The 26,361-nt window shown below is 37.1% G+C and overlaps 1 protein-coding gene across 2 annotated transcripts in view; it reads right to left on the bottom strand.

Moving 5' to 3' along the window:
- The window catches only part of Mfn1 (mitofusin 1), a 48,157-nt gene that overhangs the window by 18,717 nt on the left and 3,079 nt on the right, over positions 1-26,361 (bottom strand). For both annotated transcript variants that reach the window (XM_090342456.1, XM_090342457.1), the window contains exons 3-9: positions 23,750-23,885; positions 18,891-19,053; positions 17,904-18,028; positions 15,998-16,106; positions 11,859-11,966; positions 11,493-11,646; positions 10,085-10,152 (exon numbers count right to left, since the gene is read on the bottom strand). In XM_090342456.1, coding sequence (XP_090198582.1) covers positions 10,085-10,152; positions 11,493-11,646; positions 11,859-11,966; positions 15,998-16,106; positions 17,904-18,028; positions 18,891-19,053; positions 23,750-23,885 — 863 coding nt within the window. The remainder of the gene's footprint in view (positions 1-10,084; positions 10,153-11,492; positions 11,647-11,858; positions 11,967-15,997; positions 16,107-17,903; positions 18,029-18,890; positions 19,054-23,749; positions 23,886-26,361) is intronic.

The raw sequence follows: 26,361 nt of genomic DNA, 5'->3' as shown, positions 1-26,361 counted from the left end.
GTGTATAATTACACAGTAATGTGGAATGGTTTGACTATATATTAAAAAATAAACAAAAGGTACTATTTCCAATGTTAAAAAAAAAAAACGTTTTGGGTGAGGAGTGTGGCTTAGTTAGTGGTAGAGTGCTTTCCTAGCATGTTCGAAGACCTGGGTTCGATTCCTCAATACCACATACACAGACAAAAGGCAAGAAGTGCTGTTGTGGCTCAAAGGGGGTAGAGTTCTTAGTCTTGAGAAAGCCAGTGCCCAGGCCCTGAGTTCAAGCCCCTGGACCACAATAGGGGGGAAGGCTTCCCTATCAGAATCACCAAATAACCTATTTGAATCACTTTAATCAAACTGTAGCCCATCTTGGTCTCATATTTGGAATAGACAACCTACTGAAGTTCTTTAATTGTTAGAATTTATTTAAAAATTTGTTGGAGAACATGAATCACATTCTGAAAAAGATTTTTATAGTGACAAAGATTTCTAGGTATTTAAATGTAAATAGTTTAAAACTTTTTTGTGAGCTTGAACTCAGTAAGAACCCTTTATTGTCTCAGTTTTCTTGTTCATGGCTGAGCCATATTCTAATCCATCGGAACCAGATTTTCAATCCAGACTTTTGTTGGTTAAATGGAGACAGTTCTCGCGGGCCTTTCTACCCAGGCTGGCTTCAAACCTTAACCATCCAGGTCTCAGCTTCCTGAGCAGCTAGGACAACAGGTATGAGCTACCATTATTTGCCTGAAAATTAACTCTAATGCTGAAAATTAGCTTTAACAAAACCTATTAATATTTTTAAGTTGTTTATCATAAATGATCTGTAATTAAGAGAATACATTAAAATCCATCACACAGTGATGGACATAATTATTTTGTAAAGGTTTTGTCACAATTTTCAACAAATGAAACATATCTATTTTAATCATGATTTATTATCAAAAGCTTACAAATTTTTATATTACAATTAAGCTCATTTTACTTCTTTGTGCCACAGAAAGTCAAATTCTGCAATGATAAAACTTTTGCAAAAGCTGTAGCTTTATAAAAAAACAAACAAACATACTACCTGATGCCAGGAGCAAGGCCTAGTGGTAGAAGTCCTGTGTTGAATCCCTCAGTATCACATACCAGAAAAAGCTGGAAGTGGTACTGTAGCTCAAGTAGTAGAGGACTAGCCTTGAGAAAGCTCAAGGACAGTGCCCACGCCCTGAGTCCAAGCCCCAGGACTGCCTTTAAACAATCTAAGAAATGCTAACCCAGCTTATATCTGTCATTACAGCAAATATTTGGCTGCAGACATATTTCTTCTGTCTCCTCTCTCTCCTCTTTCTTCCCCTTTCCCCCATTTAATTTTGTGGTACTTAACTTAGGGGCTTTCTCTTTCTACAGAGACATTCTACCACCTGAATCACACCCCTTGGGCCTTTTGGGTTTTGGTATATATATATATATACACACACACACAGGATCTTGCGTTTTTACTTTGCATTGGCCTTGGACCTAGATCCTTCTATTTAAGCCTCTCATGTGAATGATATTAGAAAGAGGTACTACCGTACTTGAATTGTAGGTTGAGATAGAATTTCAGTAATGCTTTGTGCAGGCCAGCCAAACTGAAATCTTTCCAATCTCCACCTCCTGAGAAGCTGGAATCAGAGATGTGTGCTACCATACCCATTCCGCTTATTCTCTATGAATATTTTTTTAACTAGGGATATAACCCATTTCTCTAATACTGCTATGAGTTCATGCTTTCAAACCTCTTTATATGTTTAATTACTATGAACTGTGGTAACTTATTTCCTGAAGTGCCATACTTCCCTTGTCAAAGTAAGTATGGCTTTCAAGCTTTAAAAGGTATTTAATATTCCAGTAATAAATCTTTTATTCTGAAATCATTGGTATGTTTCATGTTCCCATTAAATGTCCTATTTATAACTTCTGTTTAGTCTTCTGTCTGAATTACTGTGTATTCCACTCAAACAGAAAAACCTCATAATCTTTTCACCATTTTAGCTCCTTTCTCCATTATTTTCTTTGAAGTATTGAAAAACCAAACAATTGTTTTTTATAGGTGTAAAGCTTGTGATAACTCATTTAGTCAACCATTTGTAAAGATGATTCAGAGCACATTTTTCTGTCAAATCACTTAGCTTCACTTCTGTCTAAGAAGACATTTACATATTATTCAACTTCACTGATCTTTGAAGGATTAGTGACTAGTCTTTGAAGGATTAGTGATTAGTTACAGTATTCCTGTGCTAATTAAATGTTCTATATGATATTTTCTTTATAATTTCCAACAATTACCCAACAGTAAACATTTAGATTATAAACTATTTAATGATAAACAGATCTAATTTAATTTTAAATAATTCTGCTTTATAAATACTCATCCACAAAAATTATAGTGAAAACACAAAAATAATTTTAAATTAAAAAAAGAAATTCTAAATTCCTCGATGAAGCAGATCTAGATATCAGCAATGAATATCCAAAAATGTAGATAACAGCACATTCTTAGAGCTAGACTAGGCAGAAACAAAAAGATCTCAGAAGTTATTAGGTAATATAAGTTACCTTCTAATTCAAAAAGATATGGCAAAGAACATACAAAGAACATCTGATTTTAATTAAGTGCACCCCATGATGGTATTCCCATTCATTTGTAGGATACTGAGAGAATCTGAAAAACTTCCTTATTCTCTAATAGTGAAGGAATCACCACTGGAAGCATACAGTGTACAGAATACGAAGATTTTCTACATCAGTAATTTTAATTTTTCCAAAGGCTTAAAATACTATACCAAGCCAATTTTAATTCCATCTTGTCACAATATTCTATATACTGCTTTAAGACTTATTAATGATAGAAAACTGATCATCGAATCCCAATTAATTTTTTTTGCTTTTGTAGTAACAACTAAAGAAACAAAGTAATAACTAAGCAGTCAGTTCAGCACTTTCTTTTATCTGGCAAAAAAAACTTTATTATTATCTTTACATAGCTGTACAAAGGAGTTTCCTTTTACCATAGCAGTGTATGAATACATCTTGGACCAGTGTCATTCTTTCAACGTTCTTGTCCATCCCTCCCCTACCTAGTCCTACCTCACTATTCTTAATTTTGTAGGTTATACATAGAATTCTTTGGGTCCACTGTTTCTGTCCATGTTTTTTTATTGTAATTGTAGAAGGGTTACAGTTATATTCCCCAGATAGAAGGTGCATTACTTCACATACTTAGATACCCCTTCTCATGCTTTGTTCCCATTTCCCTCCTCCCACCCCCTCCTCTCATCTTACTTCCCCCCTTCCCTTTCCTATTTCAAATAAACAAATAAACATATACACAATATACCAGATAACAAGATACTGTAACAATATGAGAATAACCAAGGGACAACAAAAGGTAGGAGAAATAGCAGTTTTTGCTAATAATACATGTAACTAAAACTTAAAGCCAATAAACTTGTCATTTCTCTAAACTTCTGATTATAAATATACTGAAATAAGCAAAGTGTACAAACAAACACCAATATACTTTTTATCTAGATGCTAACATCAAGCTTCCTTTGTTTACTTGTCCCTCTCCTCATCTTACTACATACATACAGACAGACATATATGGCTGTCTAGACAACCATATATCCATCTATCCATCTATCTGAGAGACATGGTCTCACAAAGTTGCCTATGCTGGCTTTGAACCTCTAGCTGTTTTTAAGCTGCTTTTGCTGAAAAGTTTGACATCTCTACATTGTATGTGTGTCAGCTCAAACCATTCTCCTTCTAAATACCTTGTCATTATTTTGGCTTCCAAGGGCAGAACCCAAACTACCCCAAAGAACAATAGAGCTTTCTCAGGATAAGCTACTCACCAGGTTTACAAAGACTTGTTTATCCTTAGCAGGGAAGACAATGACTTCTTCAGAACCAATCACCAAAGAACTGAAATAATGATCAGTCAGTCTATACTATGACCAGAAGGGTCTTAACTATGCATATCTCCTCCTACATTACTCTGTTAAAAGCTAAAGCTCCTGTGTGTACCCTGAAGATTGACTGAAGGGTTTTCCCATGGCATTACCATGGAATAGACAGACCTCTTTTCACTACACTTTACTATGTCTCTTTATTTGGCATACAGAGCTAGTGGCCAGACTTGACACAAAGAACTCCAATTTTCAAGTTGCTGGACTACAAGTGTGCATGCTTCATACTTAGTCGAGGTGCATCATGACCTCATTACTAAACACCACAAGTCATGTTTGGTGAAACACCTATAGTCTCTGTTATCTGAGAGGCTGAGTGAGGTGTAACAATAACTTCAGTTCAGCAGTTGGAAACAGATCTCAACTCAAATAAAAAACACCAATATCTGTCTTCTAAAAAAAGTAATTTCCCTAACCAATCATGAAATGATTATATTCAAAACACCATGTGGCCACAACAGTACTACCTAACCCAATCTATGTCCAAATTTTACCAAGCATCCCAGGAATGCTCTCTACAAAAATTGTGACACTTTAGAATAGACAGTTTATGCTTCTTAGCTGGGGGTGGTGGCTCTGGCTTGTAATCCTAGCTACTCAGGAGGCTGAGATCTGAGGACCGTGGTTCAAAGCCAGCCCGGGCACTAACGACTGCACTAAAGACCCTGAGACTCTTATCTCTAATTAATCACCAGAAAACAGGAAGTGGAGCTGTGGCTCAAGTGGTAGAGTGCTACCCTTGGGCTGAAGAGCTCAGGGACAGCACCCATGCCCAAAATTCAAGCCCCATGACCCACAAAAAAAAAAAAAAAAAAAAATTTATACTTCCTTACTAAAGATGAGGTTCAAGTGGTAGAGTCCAGCCATGAGTACACAAAAGCTAAGCAAGAAACTCTTGAGTTCAGGAATGAAAGGAAGAAGGAAGAAAAGAGGGAAGGAAGGAGGGAGGAAAAAGGGGAGAGGGAGGGAGAAAATTAAAAATTACAATGAAGGGCTGGGAGTTTGGCCTAGTGGTAGAGTGCCTGCCTAGCATGCACGAAGACCCAGGTTCAATTCCTCGGTACCACATACACAGAAAAAGCCAGAGTGGTGCGGTGGCTCCGGGTAGAATTCTAGCCTTGAGGAAAGCCCAAGGACAGTGCTCATGCCCTGAGCTCAATCCCAGTACTGGCAAAAATAAATAAAATAAATAAATAAACAAACAAATAAATAAATAAATACAGGGAAAGTAATTATAAAAAAAAAATTACAATGAAATAAATGGGGAAAAAAACACACCCAAAATTCAACTTGCTCTGAAAATACTGCTTATTCAAATGCTGGATAAAGTGAATAACAGTTGGGTGTGTTGGCTTACAAACATAATCCAGCAACTTGGGAAGGAGAAATGAAGTCATTGTGGTTTGAAGTCCTGGCAAAAAGGTAGACTAAATATATCAACAAGCGAGGCATGGCAATGTGCATCTGTAATTACAGCTATTCAGGAAGCATAGGAAGGAGGATCCAGATCTGATATAGACAGGCAGGAACTTGTTTCTTTGCGGATTTTTTTGTGGGACATTATTTTTCTTTTTTTTCTTGGCCAGTCCTGGGGTTTGAACTCAAGAGTCTGAGTGTTGACTCTTGAATTCCTTCTACTCAAGACTAGCCCTTTACCACTTGAGCCACAGTGTTGCCTCCTGCAGAGGTTTAATTTTTTTTTAGCTCTGTCTGAGTACCTTTCAAGATGAAGCCCTTGTCTGATACATTGCTAATAAAATCTTCTCCCGTCCTATGGACTTCCTTTATTAGCTATGACATTTGCTATGCAGAAATTCTTCAGTTTAATGCAATACCATTTATCTAGTCTTTTCTAGATTTAAGTTCTGACCTGTGCTTTGGAAACCTAGTGTTTCCTCTATCTCTTCCAGTAATATTTTCAGGGTATCTCATCTTACACTGAGGTTTTTGATCCATTTGAGTTGATACTGATGCAGGATGATATGTAAGAAAGTAACTTCATTTTTCAGCACATATATAAGCCAATTCTGCCAGTGCCAGTTATTGAAGAAGCTTTTTCCCACTCTGTGTTTTCACTCCCTTATCAAATATTAGGTGACTATGGATCTGTGGATTCATTTCTGGGTCTTCTATTCTGTAGGTCCTCAGGACCTAATGGGTTCGACAGCTACATGCATAAAATCATATAAAATGAAGTCCAAGATATGGAAGAATTATACTGTTTGCAGTTTTTTTTCTTCCCTTCTGATGCTGTTTTTTTATTTCTGTACCCTTTGTCTTGTATATAAGTTAATCTGATTTGGGAATGAGAAAGGGAATCACAGAAATGGTGGGGTAAAGGGGAATCAATCCATTAGTGAAACCCACTAGACACTATGCTGGAAATGAACTATACAACTTTTTGAGGGGGGGGAAGAGTCAAAGGGGGAAAAATTAGGGGAGAATGAGGGAAGATGACACTGTTCAAAACGAAATGTACTCATTACCTGACTTGTGGTGAACTGTAAGCCCTCTATATAGCACCTTTACAATCCTTTTTTTTTTTTTTGCCAGTTGTGAGGCTTGAACTCAGGGCCTGAGCACTGTCCTTGAACTTTTCTCAAAGCTAGAGCTCTACCACTTGAGCCACAACACCACTCCCAGCTTTTTTCTATGTATGCGGTATCGAGGAATCGAACTTGGGTCTTCGTGCATCCTAGGCAAGCACTCTACCACTAGGCCTAATTCCCGGCCCAATAATTTTTTTTTTTTTAAAGAGTAAGTTTATGTTTTCAGTCTGAACTTCTGACTTTTGTCAACAAATGAATCTTCTGAAATAAGACAGAATAATTTTCTAGTTCCTTTCTAGGTAAGGTTAGGAATCCAGTTTCAGCTCAATCAACCCCCATTTTTTTTGTTGTTGTTGTTTTTGCTTTTGTTGTTGGTGGTGGTGGTGGTGGTCACGGTGCTTGGACTCTGGGCCTGGGCATTGTCCCAGAGCTCATCAGCTAAGCCTACCACGCTACCCTTTATCTACAGAGCCACTTCCCATTTTTTATTGGTTAAATGGAGATAAAAGTCTAAGGGACTTTAGTGCCCAGGCTGGCTTTGAACCACGATCCTGAAATCTCAGTCTCCTGAGAAGCTAGGAATTCAGGCATGAGCCACTGCATCCGGCTCCCTCTGCATTTCTTTCCTTCTTTTTTTTTTTTTTTTTTTGCCAGTCCTGAGGTTTGAACTCAGGGCCTAAGTGCTGTCCTTGGGCTTTCTCAAGGCTAGCACTATATCATTTGAGCCACAGCACCATTTCCGGCTTTTTCTATGTATGTAGTATCAAGGAATCAAACCCAGGTCTTTGTGCATGCTAGGCAAGCACTCTACCACTAGGCCAAACTCCCAGCCCCCTCTGAATTTCTTTTAAGATGGAAAGTAATCAAGAGTCTTTGGGAGAAAACTGAAATTAACAAATGTTGGAAATATGTAAGACACAGTCTTTGGAAGCAGAAAATATAAAGTGAAAACAAGCAACTAAACAACTAAGGTCCTTCCCCCATATGCAAAATTACAAGAATAGGAGATACAAAGGCCTTCTAGTAGAGTACAGATTTAGGCCCTTGAATTTCCTAGATAGGTGCTCTACATGAGCAACACTCCTAATCCTCTTTTGCTTTATTTTTTGCAGTTGTCTGTCTTCAGTCACTGGTCTCATGCCTTTTTAAAAAAAAATCTATGCCTGCCACTAAATGTTCAGGAACCAACAGAATTTGCTTATTTGTTGAAATGGGGTCTCATACTTTTTCCAAGGCTAGTCAGGAACTATGATCCTTCCAATCTCTGCCTCCCAAGTAGCTGGGACTATGAGTATAAATCACCTTCCCCAGCCAATAATTCAGTTCAACACAACTTTTTTTTTTTCTTTTGTGTAGTACTGGGATTTGAATTTGGGACCTTTTGCTTGATACACAGGAGGAACACTACTGTCTAAGAATCTCCAGCCCTTGTTGCCTTTATTATTTTTCAAATACATTCTTGCTTTTTGAATGGGAAAGCTGAGCCAATTGGGATTGCACAGACTTAAAAAATAATTTTCACTGTTCATGACTGTAGAGTAAAAGCTATTGCTAATAAGCAATTTTTCCTTAGATAGCCGTAAATGCTCAAATTAACTGTAATTAAAAAATGAACTGCCAAAATTTTTCTAAAGACATTTTTAAGTAGTTGGGCTATGGCTCAATGGTAGTGTGCTTGCTTAGCATATACAATGTCTTGGGTTTGAGCCCTATCATCACAAAAAGTATTAAAACATCTTAAAAGAATAGTTCTGGGAGCCATGCAGTGGCTGTAATCCTAAATACTCCTAATCCTAGCTACTCCAGAGGCTGAGATCTGAGGAGCAAGGTTCAAAGCCAGCCCAGGCTCAAAAGGACCTGAGATTCTTTATTTCCAATTAACCTCAAGAAAACAGGAAGTGGATCTTGGTTCAAGGATAGGGTGGTAGCCTTGAGCTAAAGAGCTCAGGGGGCAGTGCCCAGGCCCAGGGGTAGGGTGGTAGCCTTGAGCTGAAGAGCTCAGGGACAGCACCCAGGCCAAGTTCAAGCCCCATGACACACGCAAAAAAAAAAAAAAAGAATAATTCTGGGGCCAGGAATGTGGCTTAGTGGTAGAATGCTCGCCTAGCACGCACAAAACCCTGGGTTTGATTCTTCGGTACCACAGACACATAAGTGGTGCTGTGGCTCAAGTGACAGAGCACTAGCCTTGAGCACAGAGCTCAGGGATGGTGCCTAGGCCCTGAAATCAAGTCCCAGGACAGGCAAAAAAAAAAAGAAAAAAGAAAAATTCTTAAGTCCATCTAACTATCAGATTACTAAAATCACTTGACTAATTAGCCTTGAATACAAGTAGATGCCTTGGTCAACATCACCTCAATTGGATCAGCATCTCTGCAAAGGTCCACCTGTAATTTCTCCTAAGTACCTCCAGCGATTCTAATCAGTCAGTTTTGGGAACCAATGCCCCACAGCATATTTTTATTCTTCTGCTTCCCAGATCTCCTAGAAGATTTTCTTGGAAAGTAAAAGGTGTAGCATGCACTGACAGGAATAAAGTATATATGTATAAAACAGTATATGATTTTGTAGGAAAAAAAGGCTATCTACTGTTATCGTGGGATAACAAATAAGTACAGGTGAACTAAGCATGTTTTCCTTCATAAACACTTTATCTGCCTTCCGTCACTAGTTTAAAGGTGTAGTAAAAGAAAATATTTTGCCAACTATTCACACTCATGCTCCTTTCCAGTTAAGAATGTTACTATTTATAGGAAGGAATGGATGTTTTTCTAATTCTCAAGTGGTTGTGCTCATTCACAAGTGGGAACCTATGCAGAACTAAATTAAATTAGGCTCTGTGAGAGTTTAGAAGATTAACAGAGTTGCTTTTTTCATTTATGTCACTGAAAAATGTCATGTCTTAACTGTACTACATTACAAGATAATTTTGTTCCCTCATCAGTGTTGCCAACACATCACTCATTCATACACACCACTCATTCATACATTTAAGTAGTTTCCTACTAGATTCCTAATGTATTGGAGCCTTTCCTTAATTATTTTTGTATTGATTAATTTCTAGAGAACATTTGATATAAAAGGAGGGAATTTAAACAAATAGTATTAGAAATGTAATAATACTCAGTCAAATGATATTAAACATACTCTAATCTCTATAAATAGTAAAAGTATAAAAATAAAAAAGATCTTCATTTTGCTCTATTACACGTGCCACTGATCAATGACATTTGTTTTTGATTGCTGCAAATTACTTGAATACATAGAATTATCATTCACTGCACAACACAAACCATACTAGAAGAGTTTCTCACTTACATATAAATGTGTAAGGAAAAGAATGAAGAAATTATAATCTTTAATTCTCAACTCTTACAGATCATCCAATTACGGGAACTTCCTTTCTTCAAACCTTCCTTGTCTCATTTGCTGTGTGAGTAACTACACTTAATAACAGCAGAGGTTATTGACAAAGACACTGAAGATTACAGTCACTGTCCAATCAATGCTAGAACTTTGTAACAAACAATATATTGGCAAAATTCCTACCTCAAAAATTTGTTCAAAATTCTGAAACTCCTGTAATCTTGCCTGAAATCCTTCAGCAAGTGCCCCACCTGTAATACATGGGTAAAGATGTTAAAATCTAGTATAGAAATTTTCCCATGAGAAATCTTATCCATGAGAAATACATCTCAAGGCCCTCATGCATGTCTAAAACTGCAGACAGTATTAAAACCTCTACTCCCTATGGCTTACCTACACATAAATTTAAATGCCTTTTCCATCTTAATTTCCATCTTAATTATAGGTTTATCATGCACTGTGGTAATAATTTTATTTTATTTTTTTTGCTAGTACTGGAGCTTGAAATAGGGGCCTAGGCACTGTCAAAGCTTTCTCAAGGCTAGTGCTCTACCACTTGAGCCATAGTTATACTTCCTAGCTTTTTTGGTAGTTAATTGGTGATGGAAACGGAAAGGGAAAGGAAAAGGAAAAGGAAAGGAAAGGGAAAGGGAAAGGAAAAGGAAAGGAAAGGGAAAGGGAAAGGAAAAGGAAAAGGAAGGGAAAGGAAAGGGAAAAGGAAAAGGGAAAGGAAAGGGAAAGGGAAAGGAAAAGGAAAAGGAAAGGGAAAGGAAAGGAAAGGAAGAAAGAAAGAAAGAAGAGAGAAAGAAAGAAAGGAAAGAAAGAAAGAGAGAGAGAGAGAAAGAGAGAGAGAGGGTGGGAGGGAGGGAGGGAAAAGAAAAGAAAGGAAGGAAGGAAAAGAAAAGAAAAGAAAGAGAAGGGAGGAAGGGAGGGAGGGAGGGAAAGGGAGAGAGTGACGAAGAGGGGAAAGGGGAAGGGGGAAGGGGGACGGGAAATGAAATCCATGGGAACTGCTCAAATGATAGATCATAGAGCATTTGGATAGCAATCAGGAGGCCCTCAATTCAAATGCCAATACTGCCAAAACAATTAATGCTGAAATTAAAAAATAAAAGAGGGCCACGAGTTTTGCCTACTGGGGAGTGCTTGCCTAGCATGCACAAAGACCCAGGTTCGATTCCTTGGTACCATATACATAGAAAAAAACTGGAAATGGTGCTATGGCTCAAGTGGTAGAGCTCTAGTCTTGAGAAAGTCCAAGGACAATGCTCAGGCCATGAGTTCAAGGTCAGGACTGGCAAAAAAAAAAAGTTTAGCCAGGCAAAGTGGCTCACGCCTATAATCCTAGCTATTCAGGAGGCCGAGATCTGAGGATCAAGGTTCAAAGCCAGCCCAGGCACGAAAGGACCTGAGACTCTCATCTCTAACTAATTTCTAGAAAATGGGAAGTGGAGTAAGGTGGTAGCTCAAGGATAAGGTGGTAGCCTTGATCTGAAGAGCTCAGGGACAGCACCCAGGCTGAGTTCAAGCCCTATGACCCACAAAAAAATAAAATAAAATAAAAGAAAGCCTATATCTAATTAATACATACCACCTTCTGGCATTCCTTGTACTTTGTGTTTTCTAGCACTAAGAACTTCCTTTGCTGAAACAAAGAAGATACGATTCCGAGCTTCTGAAGGACTAACAACTTTGAGCTCCTCCACTAAGAAATGCAGGCATCTTTCCATATGTTGTCTACGTACCTACAAAGAATAAAGACACTTTATAATTTAAATGAAAATGATTATGGGAAACAACCACTTAAAATAAAATTACAGCCATAGTTCCCATATATTTAATAAATGTCTAAAAAAGTCTTAAAAAGTTTGATACTTGATCACAGGACCTCCCTCCTAATTATCTTAATGATTTGCACATGGCAATGTACACAACTTGAAGGAAATAATTAACTTACATCTTCCATATATTCTGGTTCTGATGCAGAAGCATCCCAACGGTTATTCAGAATGAAAATATTAGGCTTTGAAAGCCGCTCATTCACCTTGTGAAAAAAATGTTTTTCCTGAAAAACACCAAGAATCCCTTCTTAAAAATATTACATATTTATAATTGACACTTTAATTTACAATTCTGAATCATTTATATATCAATGATTAATATCTATAAGTAAAGGACCTCATGGCACTCTATAAGCTTTATACCTTGTGAAAATAAAAAAATACATAAAACTGAAGATTTTCCCTGCCTCAAACATGATTCTTTTTTGCAATATAACTAATATTTGTCAGTTTTTACTACACATAGGACATAAAAGTAATTATTAAGTAAGTAGTACATGCTCTCAAAATTATTTTATTTTGGGGGGGTAGTCCTAGAGCTTGAACTCAAAGCATAGCTTAAAGCTAACACTCTTAACATTTGGGCCACAGCTCTATTTCTCTTTTTGATGATTTAATGGGATAAGAGTCTCATGAATTTTCCTGCTGAGGGTGCCAATCCTCAGATCTTAACTACCTTAGTAGGTAGGATTATAGACTTGAGCCACTGGCACCCAACTAATAAGTATTGGAGTTAAGGAAAAATTGAGATGTATCTTGTAATCAGTTCAAACCAAGCTTATAAATTGTTTTACAAAAGGGAAAAAAAAGTTGGCTGGGAAGTGGTAGAATGCTTGCCTAGTATGCATGAAATCCTGGGTTCAATTCCTTACTACCACATAAACAAAAGGCCAGAAGTGGCACTGTGGCTCAAGTGATAGAGCTAGCCTTGACCACAGAGAAGCTCAGGGACAGTGTCTAGGTCCTGAGTTCATGCCCCAGTACTACCAAAAAGAAAAAAAAGTTATTTTTATCTGTTTATATCGCTTCCTTTTTGTAGCCTTTGAGTCCTGTACAGGTGACAGAAAGGGCTAAGCAGGAAAGGTGTAACCTCTGTATAAAATATGAGACAGCAACACTCTTGCATTTATCTGTCCCCTTTTTAGTTAATTACTTTTTTAAATTATAATGAGCCATTAAAAAAATAAAGGATTAATTAAGCCAAGCACTCATGGCACACACCTGTAATTGCAGCCGAAATCGGAAGTATAGAATAGATGGAATAGTTATCCAAGAAAAAGTTAAGATCCGGGCCGGAAGTTTGGCCTAGTGGTAGAGTGCTTGGTAGCCTGCACCAAGACCCAGGTTCGATTCCTCGGCACCACATACATAGAAAAAAAGCTGGAAGTGGTGCTGTGGCTGAAGGGTAGATCTCTAGCCTGAAGAAAAGTTCAAGGACAGTGTTCAAGCCCTGAGTTCATGCCCCACAACTGGCAAAAAAAAGCCCCACAACTGGCAAAAAAAAAAGTCAAGATCCTATCCCAAAGTAACCAGTGTAAAGAAAAGGCTGAAGACATGGCTTAGCAGTATAGTGCCTGCCTAGATTTCATATACTAATATACAAAAATAACCCATTTAAATAAATAAATAAATACCCAAGTAAATTACTAGTTTAAGGTACTTGTATAGAACATTAAAAAAATGTAAGTCAGTAAGCTCATGTCTATAATCCTAGCTATTCTGGGATCTGTGGATCAAGTTTTGAAATCAGCCTGGATGGATCTATGAGGCTCACGTATCTAATTAATCACACAAAAGCTGGAACTAAAGTATGGCACAAGTGGTAGAGTAGCAGAAATGAGGGAAAAAAAACAAAAAACAATGAGAGTAAGAGGCCCTGAACTCAAGCCCTAGTATTGGCAAAATCAACAAGAAACAATTGAAAAGTATATAACAAAAATACCACAAATAAATGCTATGACTATGCAGAAGGAAAAGCTGCATATAGCTGAAATAAGAAAAAGCAATATAAAGAAGGAACTGGCAATAAAATGGTCTTGAAAATACCATTAACAGGGACCATTAAAAGAAAACTTCAGCTATGCTCATGTCTGTAATCATAGCTACTCAGGAGGCTGAAATCATGGTTTACAGCCAGACTAGACATAAAAGTTCATGAGACTGCATCTCCATAATAATCAGCAAAAACATGGTCTGGAGGGATGGCTTAATTGGTAGTTGCTTCATATGCAAACAAACAAGCAACACAGGCCTTTAGTTCAAACTTCAATATAGGAATAAAAAAGAAAATAGTTCAGAAGATGACAAATTGCAGGTAAAGGAAGCTGAAATAAATCTGAGAATCACAATTCAAAACTAGCCTTAAGAAATCCTCTAGATATTTATCTTTAAATAATCAACAAATAAGCAAATAAGTGTGCTTTTAAGTGGTATAGTGCCAACTATGAGCACCAAAAAAAAAAAAAAAAAAGAGCTAAAGCTAGAGGTCCAGAGATCAAGCAACAGTACAGGGCTCAAAAAAAAAAAAAAAAAAAAAAGCTAATTAATTAATAGTATGAATAAGAGATTGGAATACATTGTATACATGGGTGGTACACAAATGTCAAGATTAAAGTCCTCCTTCTATCACTAATACAAGTTAATTTAAACAGTCAAATAAGTAGAAGCACAAGCAGGATTATAGACAAACACATTGTACATGCTTGCCTAGCACACATGGAGGTGTTGGGCTTGATTCCTAGCATAAAAGGAAAGAGAGAATAGCATAAGTGAAGACACTAAAATCAGAATGTTGTATGAGAAATATGTTCTTTCAGGGTGCTGGTGGCTCACAGCTATAATCCTAGCTATTCAGGAGGCTGAGATATGAGCATCACAGTTTTAAGTAGCCTGAGCAAAATAAAGTTCATGAGACTCTCATCTCTAATCACTAAAAGATTGGAAGTAGTAGAGCTGAGGCTCAAGTAGCAGAACCCCAACTTTGAATGAAAAGGTAAAGGATAGTTCTAGTACAAGCACAAAAAAAAGTCTGTTCTCAACATCCAAATAATATTGCATTATAACGTAAATATAATTAATTACACACTTGTATTACATTTTCTTATTTAACCATGTTTTGAACAATGATTAATGTTATGATAGTAGCTTTGTATGTATGATACTAATAGCACAACTACAAAATAAAAACCTAATATACTGGTAACACCTCTAAGTAATAATGGTGCTCCAATAAATACATGCCAATTTTTGTTTTTATTTCTTTTGTTGTTATTGTACTGAAGATTGATCCCAGGGCCTCTCAGTGGCTAGTAAACACACTTGAGTCATGTCCCCAGATCACTTAACATGCTTTTAATGAATAATAAACTTTAAAATCATGTTGCAGTTTTACAATATAATTTGAAATAAATATTTTTAATTGATTTTTTTAAAAAATCACTGGGCACAGTGGCTCACACCTGTAATCCTAGCTACTCAGGAGGTTGAGATCTGAGGATCAAGGTTCAAAGCCAACCCGGGCACAAAAGGACCTGAGACTCTTATCTCCAATTAACCTCTAGAAAACAGGAAGTGGGGCTTGGCTCAAGGGGTAGGGTGGTAGCCTTGATCTGAAGAGCTTAGGGACTGCACCCAGGCCAAGTTCAAGCCCTGTGACCCACAAAAAAAAAAAAAAAAAAAATTGGTAAAAACTTAGAAGGTGCCAGGCGCTGGTAGCTCATGCCTTTAATACTAGCTACTCAGGAGGCTGAGATCTGAGGATTGTGGTTCAAAACTGGTATGCACAGGAGGAGGAAAGTCGATGAGACTCTTATCTCCAATTATGCACCAGAATGCTGAGAATGCTATGGCGCAAGTGGTAGAGCAGTAACCTTGAGCTGAAGTGCACAGGGACAGCTGTAAGACCCAGAGTTCAAGCCGCACAACTAACAAAAAAACCCAAAAAACTGAGAATAGAAAATGCTTTGTCTGACAGGTCCCAGGGATTTGTTTATACCTAACTAAAGAGATATAAGTAAGCAATTTAAGAATTTGGGCACTAATTCCCTCTGAGACAATCAAAAGTCAAATACTAGATGCTTCCTGTGGAAAACTCTACAGAAGACCAAAAATAACCATTCTACTCCTATAGAAACACAATGCCTTCATTTTCCCTCAATTATAATTTATGATTTGGATTTCCTTCCTGTTTTCAAGGTGCAAATGGACAATATTTGATTTGCTACCACTATATTACAGTAACATGATTAAATCCTACCGTGTTCATTAGTGTTGATTCAGAGTTTGCAACCAAAACGAAGACATCAGCATCTAGGCAAAATTTATCAATCCAGCTATCCAGCTCTGTAGTGACATCTGTGCCAGGACTAATCAAAGTGAGATAACAATTATATTTTAGAAAGTGAGTTATAAACTAAAAAAATACTTACATATCATTTGGAGCCTAAAGATTAGTTTAAATCAGTCATTTATAATAATGCCTAGGAAACTTTTGACAAAGCAAGTAACATGATCAATTCTTCAATCTTTTTAATTTTTTGTACAATCTTTTTAATTTTTTGTATTTTAAATGACTGGAAACTAAGTATTGAAAAATAAAATTACTTAAGCTAATAAAAAGGGAGGTAGGGGAGGTACATTTAGCTATAGGTGTCTCATGCCTGTAATCCTAAGTATTCAGGAGGCCGAGATCAAGAGACTGAGACTCAAAGCCAGCTCAGCCAAAAAAGTCTGCTAAAGCTGGGCGAGATGGCTCGCCCCCTATAATTCTAAGTACTCAGGAGGTTGAGATCTGAGGATGAAGGTTCAAAGCCAGCCCGGGCACAAAAGACCAGGAGACTCTTATCTCCAATTAATCACTAGAAAATGGAAAGTGGGGCTGTGGCTCCAGGGACAGGGTGGTAGCCTTGAGTTGAAGAGCTCGGGGACAGCATCCAGGCCCAGAGTTCAAGCCCCAAGACCCACCAAAAAAAAAAGTCTGCTATACTCCATCTCTAATACCAGAAGGCAGTACAGCTCAAGTGGTTGGGTAAAACTAGCAAATGTGAGATCCTGAGTTCAGTCTCCAGTACTGGGAAAAAAAGAGAGAGAGAATACAAGCAACCATATCTACTACAGAGAAAGAGATTTAAATGATTATATAATAAACAAAAATAAAATGATGATGATTAAAGCCTGTGCCACCTATAAAAATACAATCTATACTGTAAAAATGGCAAGGACCTGCTAGTTATCAATCTTCACAAATGAGGTTGTTGATATAATATGGCTGTGAAATTAAGTAAAGTTAGCTAATACTGTATTTATACTTCACAAGTTATCTTCTTTCTCACCTGAATTAGTCTGTTTGATCACCTGAAACACTCTTCTAGCTGAAAGGAACATCCATCATCAAAAGCAAATAGTTTCCACAGAACACTGATATTTAATAGAAGAAAGCAAGAAAAACCTAAATCTTGAAAATCATTACTTTTTTAATTAATGATAATGTTCAACTGATAGACATAAGCACACATAGCAGGTGATTTTAAAACACACTAGAGGAACTGGGGATCAGAGTACTTGCCTAGCACACATAGGTTTATTCCCAAATGCCACAAAATAAATTCTTCATAAATGCCGAAAGACAAAAAAAAAAAAAGCTAAAAACGTTCTGTTAACCCTTGAGTAATAAAAAACTATAGAAACTTCCTAGCAAAATTACTTTTAGCAACATCATCTCAGGTCATACTGTTTACGAGAAATACCTACTTGAAGTTATCTGTTCGAGTCTAAGGATACAACAATCCTGAGTTTGATCCCAGAAACACCAAAAATATTTTTTAAGTTAAGTAGACAGTTTTTAAATACCAAGTATCTCAACTACAATCACTAGTAGGTTACAAAATTTTAAAACTACCAAATTTTATTAAAGAAACCAAAGCAAGTAGCTTAAAAAAAAAAATCCCAGAATTCAAGTCCCACGACCAAACCAAAAAAAAAAAAAAATACTGTAACAAAATCAAGTATGCAACTATTAAAAAACACATGCTCATTACAACCTCAAGTGAGAACAAAGCAGCAATGAAACATCTTCAACTTTTTATGCTATATACTGAAGTTAGTATCATTCTTATATTAAATATACTTAAGTCCAGAGAAAACAAGTCCAAATATAAACTTACCTATCTACTAAAACCAGGTCATCTCTCAGGAGGGCACATTTTGCTTTTGGCCAAAACACATGTACAAGACAGCCAGCTTTCAAATCTTTGTCCATATGGAGAGCATGGGCCAGCTGATTAACTGTCTGAAACAGGAAGGAGCAAAATAAAAATTCACTTCTAATAAAAGTTTATAAAAGGGGAGTGGAGTACTAACAAGGAGGAATGAATAAGGGTGAAGATGGTCAAAATGTTTTGTATACAATGAAATTTCTTGAAATTGCTTTAGAAAAGGGAAAGCCAAGCCCAGGTCAGTGGCTAATGCCTGTAATCCTAGTTACTCGAGAAGCTGAGATCTGAGGATTGTGGTTCAAAGCCTGTCTGGGCAGAAAACTTTCCATGAGACTGTTAACTCCAATAATTCACTCAAAAACCTGAAGTAGAGCTGTGGATCAAGAGGTAGAGAACTACCTTTGAGCTGAAGAGCTCGGGGATAGCACCCATGCCCCGAAGCTCAAGCCCCATGACTGACAAAAAAAAAAAAAAAAAAAGGAAGAGGAAAGAAAGGAAGGGAGGAAGGGAGGAAGGGAGGAAGGAGGAAGGAGGGAGGAGGGAGGCAGGCAGGCAGGCACGCAAAAAAAGAAAGAGAAAGAAGAAAGAAAATGGAAGAAGTGATACTGTGGCTCAAGGGGTAAAATGGTAGCCTTGAGCTGAAGAGCTCAGGCACAATGCCCAGGCCCAGAGTTCAAGTCCCACAATTGACCAAAAAAAAAAAAAAAAAAAGGAAAGAAAATAGAAAGCCAATGAAGGGGGTATGAGACTGATTAGGAGGTGTGTGTGTGTGTGTGTGTGTGTGTGTGTGTGTGTGTGTGTGAAAATACTACTGATGGCTTTAAAAGTCACACATATTCAGTAAATACTAAGTTTTTAATAGACATTTTAAGCAATTTTTAAATTGCAACAGCATTATTTCAAGTACATTATACTACTAATTATTAAATATTCTACCTTCACACTCTTCTTTTCATCTGATCCTTCTGTCATAAGATAGGCTTTATCTCCATCAGTTCCTTCAACACTCAGGAAGCAATTGGTTGTATGGCCAATTCCACTTGGCAGAACTTTATCCCATAACATTGCATTGATAACAGAGCTTTTACCACTGCTTGTCCTGAAGAATACACAATGTTATAAAAGATAAAACAAATCAATAAAAATAAAAATGTGGCTTTAGGGTATAGTGCTTCCCTGGCAAACATGAAACACTGGGTTTGATTCCTCAGTACCGCATAAACAGAAAAGGCAGAGTGCCAGAGTGGTGCTGTGTGTGGCTCAAGTGGTAGCGTGCTAATCTTGAGCAAAAGAAGCTCAGTGGCAGTGCCCTAAGACTGGCAAAAAAAAAAAAATCTGCCAGTGATTGTATGTAGAGATTCCCTTCTTGAAGACTTGTTTGTTAAACATGACATTTGAATGTGATATAAATATTAATGTTAATAAAATCTTAAAAATAAAAAATTCAAAAAATAAATAAAAATAAAAAACTTTGTTCTTCACTAGGTCTGATAAGCCAGCATTTACAAAATTCCAATTTCATTAAATTTCACCAAAGGGAGCTTTTTTTTTTTTTGCAACTAGAAAAAATAATTACCAGACAACAAATTCTACCTTTAACATAAGGATATCCTTAGCTTCCTTGCTTCCTGTAACAATTTAAATTACCAGTCAAATTTTGGGACACTCTTCCTAGAATAAAAGATGAAGCCTAACATTCCATCTTATTTAATCTAGACTAGGCTGTGATTGCTTCAACAAGGATGCACATAAAAGGCAATGAACCTTCTATCATGGTACTAGATCACATGCACTTGGAAGCTCAATTAAAATAAATCTGTTGTGCTATAATAAAGTCAAGCTAAAACTGTTATTTTTATTTTGCTAAACTGGAATAATCAAAACAATTCTAGTAACACTGAAAACTAACGACTCATATGCCCCTACAGCGGCCTGGTTTCCAATCAACTCACTCAAACCCCAGAAATCGTAAAGCCTTTTGCTTCACTACAAAAACAGCAAGTTCCATACCTCCAATTAACCACTAGAAAACCATTAGTGGCGCTGTGGCTCAAGGGGTAGGGTGGTTCCCTTGAGCTGAAGAGCTCAGGGACAACATTCAGGCCCAGAGTTCAAGACCCAGGACCAACAAAAACAAACAAATAACAACAACAAAAAAGCAGCATATTATCTCACCTCTTACTCTCAGTTTAAGAGTTGTATTTTTATTTGTTATGGCTTTACTTGTTATACACTGTAGTTATCTCAATAGGATAGGTTTTTAATGCCACTAAAATACAATTTACAAGGATAACTATGACAATCCTTAAATTTAATCCCTCTGCTCATTTCATAAAGTGATCCCAAGAGCAGTGGCTGGCTGGGAAAAAGAGACAATAACAGATGGAGTGAGGCTGACTGAAATATATTCTAAATTATAAATATGTGTGGGAATATAACAATGAATACTCCTCTGTACAACTAATGTAAGTTAATATAATAATAATTTTAAGAAGAGTAGTTGCTGGGAGCTATACCTCATGCATATAATCATATCTACTTGAGAAACAAGGATCATAGTTCAAGAATAGCCCCAGCCAAAAGCATAAGATACTACATTTCAATCAATAGCTAGGCACAATGTTGTACATCTATCACCCCAGCTACCTGTGAGGCTGGGATCAGAAGGATCATAGTTCTACACCAACCCAGGTTTATAAAACCTTCATAACAGTGGAAAAGGCTGAGCACAATGATGCATTCCAGTCATTCCAGCTACAGAGGGAAGCATAAGTGGTAGGAATGTAGTCCAGGCTAACACTTGGCAAAACCTGAGACCCTATCTCAAAAATAACCAGTGCAAGCCAGTGACTTACTAATACTAGCTACTCAGAAGGCTGAAATCTGAGGACTGTGGTTTGAAATCAGCCTGGAAAGTCTGAGCTTTATCTCCATTAAAAGTATCAAAACAACCAGAAGTAAAGCTGTGGCTCAAGAGGTAGAAAGTACTAGCCTTGGGACAACAATCCAGGTCCACAAAACCTCAGAACAGCTCCAAAAAAAAAAAAAAAAAAAAAAAAAGCAAAAACCAGAGTAGGAAGGGTAGAGGGAAGCCAGGCACCTGTAACCATAGCTAATCAGAAGGTTGAGGTAAGATTGTGGTTCAAAAACGGCCTTGGAGTCACTCCACAGTCTTGGGCATCTCCATTCTGAAGAACGTTTATTGTCTATGAATACTTTGGTAATAATATTACATACTAGGAATTTTGCAGCATGACTTTGACTAAACTTATCGTGTTAAATTATTTAGAAATATTGAGTCCTACAGTCTTTGGCATCTCCATTCTGAGGAATTCTTTGGTAATAATACTGTATACACAGGAATTTTGCAGCATGATTTTCACTAAGCTTATTGTGTTAAATTATTTAGAAATACTGAGTTCTTGAATGTTATTTTGTGAGACTTCTTTTAAAATAATAAATAAATTGTGTTATATTTAAAAAGAAAAGAAAATATCTCCCAAGAAATTCTATAGCACACATTTTGTGCCCTTTATTTCAATTTATACCACTCAAATCTCTACTACATACTGTCAGATCCACAGGTAAAGGATTTAATCCTCTAAGACCAGCTTCCCAGTCCAAAAAAAAATGACTTTGCTTGTAAGCCAGTAAATATAAAATTATAATTCCAACAAATCCACAAAATTTTTCCTTGGTTAGACAGGTCACATAATTCAAAAGAAATGTACTCTTTATTAGGAGCATTTTATAAACGGCACAGATGTGGAGCCAGATGAGGAGATGGACAGAGCAGTTTGGAGAAGGGTGACATATCCATGACCTCTCTCAGCATAATTCCCCTGCTAGCACTTCCATGCTTCCATGTACTCTACAAGGGAAGATCATCCACCACCTTCAATAGTTTCTTTTTAGCCCTTCAATCTTTTCTTTTTTTTTTTTCTTTTTAAGGGTCATAGGGCTTGATCTCTGGGCCTGCACACTGTCCCTGAATTCTTCAGATCAAGAGTACAGCCCTACCCCTGGGCCTGGGCGTTGTCCCTAAACTCTTCAGGGGGAAGGGCCACTGCCCTATATCTGAGCCATAGTGCCACTTCCCCTTTTCTAGTGATTAATTGGAGATCAGAATCTCCTTTCTTTACTGCCTTTAGTGTCTAGGCTGGCTTTGAACCTTGATCCTCAAATCTCAGTCTCTTGAGAACCTAGGATTACAGGCATGAGCCACCTGCCTGGCTAGCCCTTCAATCTTGTAATCACTTGGTTTTTCAGTGACTGGCCTGGCCCACTGGCAATAACCTTAAACTATCTACTATCTACTAGCCCCACCTTAAATCATTTCATTAGCATAAGCTCAGTTTTGATCAAAAGGGATTTACTTGAAACAATAAAAGCTGCCTGGAAGTGGCAAAGTTATCTCTAGTTTCTGGCAAACGTAAGCTGACCTGAGTTATAAATCAAAAAAATAAAAGATAGTGGCTCATGCCTGTGATCCTAACTACTCAGGAAGCTGGGATCTGAGGATCTTGATTCAAAGCAAGCCCAGGCACTAAAGTCCCTTAGACTCTCATCTCCAATTAACCACTATGAAATAGGAAGTAACACTTTGACTCAAGGGGTAGGATGGTAGCCTTCAGCTAAAGAGCTCAGGGACAATGCTCAGACTCAGAGTTCAAGCCCCAGAACTGACTAAATAAATAAATTAAATAAATATAAAAAATTTTAAAAATCAAACAAACTAATGTTAAAGCTATTCCTGTTATTCAAAAATGTCAAGAGTTTTAGGAGCTTAGGAGTTCTGTAACAAAGAACACAAAGAAAAATATATTTGTTTGTAGCATTCTAATCCTTTCTAAGTTTGCTTTTACCTGTGGCATCTATTTTGTACAAAATTCCTCTATTCTCCTCCATCTTATCCTTGTTTTTCCTTTCTAATACATATTCTCCCCTGTATTAACCAACTTCTCTGGTTTCAATCACCAATATAAATCAATGATTTCTACATTCTAGAATTCCTACATCATTAGAATTCTAGTTCTGATTTCAAATATCTAATTTTGAGTATTTAAGAAGCAGAATATCTAAATTATTCAAAACCAAACTACCTGTTTTCTACATACTTATCTCAAAGAATTGCACTCAAGTAATCCATGACTATTTTCTCACCTTTCTGAAACAAACTAAACACTAGCCTAACTACTCTTCTGCATTTCTTACCAATCGTACTCTCCAAGAATTTCTTGTCTATATTACTATAATTAAGTCCTACCTTCTATTCTCATCCAATCTATTCTTCTCTATATATCGTTATAATCATCTTGTTTTTCAAAATACCCGAGAATGAAAAAGTTAATATATTTGAAGTCCTTAAAAACTCTAGGTTGTTTTATTTCCTTCTTCTTGTCAATGTTCCCTAATGCCTTAAATTCAACTACATATGGTCTCCAAGCACATCTTTTCTCCCTTTTTTTTCCCCTTAGGAATTCTGGACACTTTCACATCCAATGCTAATATAATACTCTCAAATTATTATGAAGCTACATATTTTGATAGAATCATCATTCTAGTTTAGCAACACAATACACTACAGAGTCTCAATTTTTCATCTTAGTTTAGTCTCAATTATTTGCCCTTGGCTGGATGCTGTGGCTCTCTGCTGGCCACTGTTCATTATCTGAGAAAATATTTACTGTAATACATCACATGCCCAGAAAAAGAAATAACTTGTTCCAACATCTGACCAAAAATTTTAAAAAAGCTTATTTCTCAAAATTAACCTTAGAAGAAATGATGATTACCTGCCAAAAAATGCCACCTTCATGTGCCTCCGAGACAGAACTTCACCGATAATAGAAAGCTTGTTTTTATAGCCCTGTATTTCTACCAGATCATCCTCAGTGGCTATTCGATCAAGTTCAGGATTCCTATATGTTGCTGCAAAATTGAAATGGTATTAGAAAAGTAGTACAAATGAGTATTAAAATAATTTTACAATGTAGTAACTAAAACAATATGTTTTGGCTTTGTTCTATACCAATACATCATTTAAAAAATAAAAATGCTAAAACATTGTTCACATTATCTGAATATTTAGTAGAAGGTACATCACACTCAATTGTAATTAGTTGGAAGAATCCTGTTCAAAAGAATTTCAAAAGTAAGGGCTGGAAATGTGGCTTAGTGGTAGAGTGCTTGTCTAGCACACATGAAACCCTGGTTTTCATTCCTCAATGCCACATAAACAGAAACAGGTAGAAGTGGTACTGTGGCTCAAGTGCTAGCTTTGAGCAAAAACTCAGGAACAGTGCCCAAGCCCTGACCTCAAGCTGCAGGACTGGCAAAAAGAATTTCAAAAATAAGGACCATTGGGCCAGGAGTTTGGCCTAGTGGTTAAAGTGCTTGCCTAGCATGCATGAAGACCCGGGTTCGATTCCTCGGTACCACATACATAGAAAAAAAAAAAGCCGGAAGTGGTGCTGAGGCTCAAGTGGTAGAGCTCTAGCCTTGAGAAAGTCCAAGGACAGTGCTCAAGCCCTGAGCTCAAGCCCAGGACTGGCAAAAAATAAATAAATAAATAAATAAATAAATAAATAAATAAATAAAAATAAATAAGGACCAGGCCCAATGGTTCATGCCTGTAAGCCTAATTAGGAGACAGAGATCTGGAGGATCAGGGTTTGAAGTAAGCCTGGTCAAAAGGTTAACTATGGCTGAGTGCTGGTGGCTCTAGCCAGCAATCCTTGCTACTCATGAGGCTGAGGTCTGAGGATCATGGTTCAAAGCCAGCCTGGGCCCAAAAGTCCATGAGACTTTTATCTCCAATTATCCACCAGAAAACTGGTAATGGCACTGTGGCTCAAAGTGGTAGCCTTGAGCTGAAGAGCTCAGGGACAGCAAGCGCGCAAGCCCAGAGTTCAAGCCCCATGACTGACAAAATAAAAAAAGTTAATTATGATCCTATATCAATCAACAAGCTTGGTATGATGACATGCTTCTGTGATCCTAGACACATAGGAGTTACAGGTAAAAGGATCACTGTCTGAGACAAACCCCAGGTAAAACAACTGAACTCTCTATGCAAAAAGAAAAAAAAAAAAAACTAAAATAGCAAAAGGATTGGGGAAGTAGCTCCAGTAGTAGAGAGACTGCTCAGTGAGGACCAGATTCAAACTACAGTTTTCTTTTTATTTTTTAATATGAATTTCAAAATTACATTTAAAATTTAAGAACCTAGGCAACTGCATTTATTGTTTAAGTCTTTTTTTTCATTGTTGGTCGAAGGACCTGAACTCTGGGCTTGGGCACTGTCCTTGAGCTCTTCGGCTCAAGGCTACTGCACTACCCCTTGAGCCACAGCACCATTCCTGTTAAAGTCTTAAAAGTACAAATTATGGTACCAGCAGTTTGGCCTAGTGGTAGAGTGCTTGCCTAGCATGCACGAAGACCCAGATTGAATTCCTCAGTACCACATACATGGAAAAAGCTGGTAGTGGTGCTGTGACTCAAGTGGTAGGGCTCTCGCCTTGAGAAAGCCCACAGACAATGCTAAGGCCCTGAATTTAAGCCCTGACTGGCAAAAAAGAAAAAAAGGTACAAATTACCCACTTGAGACAAAAAATCTACTTCTAAAAAGAACCTAGCACCCTCCTATTATTTTCCAACACAAATCTGAGCTAAGAAGGGCTGTGAACAGCAGCCCCTCAGAAATTAAGATGTGGTTCATCCCATAGGCAAGATCTTGCTATCTTATTATTTCCATTTCTACAGCTCAATCAAGAAGGCAGAGAGAAAAGAGAAATACAGATTGCACATCTTTCTTCCCAGGATTAAGGGTAAATGTCCATCCTGGCTCTAGTTTCTCCTTCTACACAGGAATAGCTCATACTGCACTTCAGTTTTATTTCAGGAGTAGGAGATTAACATTTATAGCATATCACTTCCTTTTGAAAGTAACAAAGACGTAAAAATTAATTTGCCTACAGAAATCATCATAATTACAGACTGACAGGGCTACTTAAAATTACTTCAATTCTTCTTTAAAACCTCCTGTTAACTTTTCAATTGCATCAATATATACAACTTGGAAATTGACAGAAATAAAAATGGTTTAAAAATTACCACTGATAGCCAGGCTGGTAACTCGATCTGAGATCGAGGTTCAAAGTTAGCCCCGGCACTAAAGACCCTGAGACTCTGATCTCCAATTAAACTTAAAGTGGCAATGTGACTCAAGAGGTAGGGAGCTACCCTTCAGCTGAAGATCTCAGTCAGTGCCCTGACGATATTTTATATCATATTATATACGTGTTATATACACTATATAAGCATTACATATTCTATCATATATCATATATTATATAATGATATTGCAATATATATCATATTGCATTAGTTGTAAGAATCCTGTCCA

The sequence above is a fragment of the Megascapheus bottae genome, chromosome 1 (genome assembly GCF_031878675.1).
Source record: "Megascapheus bottae isolate mThoBot1 chromosome 1, mThoBot2.hap1, whole genome shotgun sequence".
NCBI lineage: Eukaryota > Metazoa > Chordata > Mammalia > Rodentia > Geomyidae > Megascapheus > Megascapheus bottae.
The sequence above is the reverse complement of the archived record's forward strand: the minus strand, read 5'-3'. Positions and strand labels throughout refer to the sequence as shown.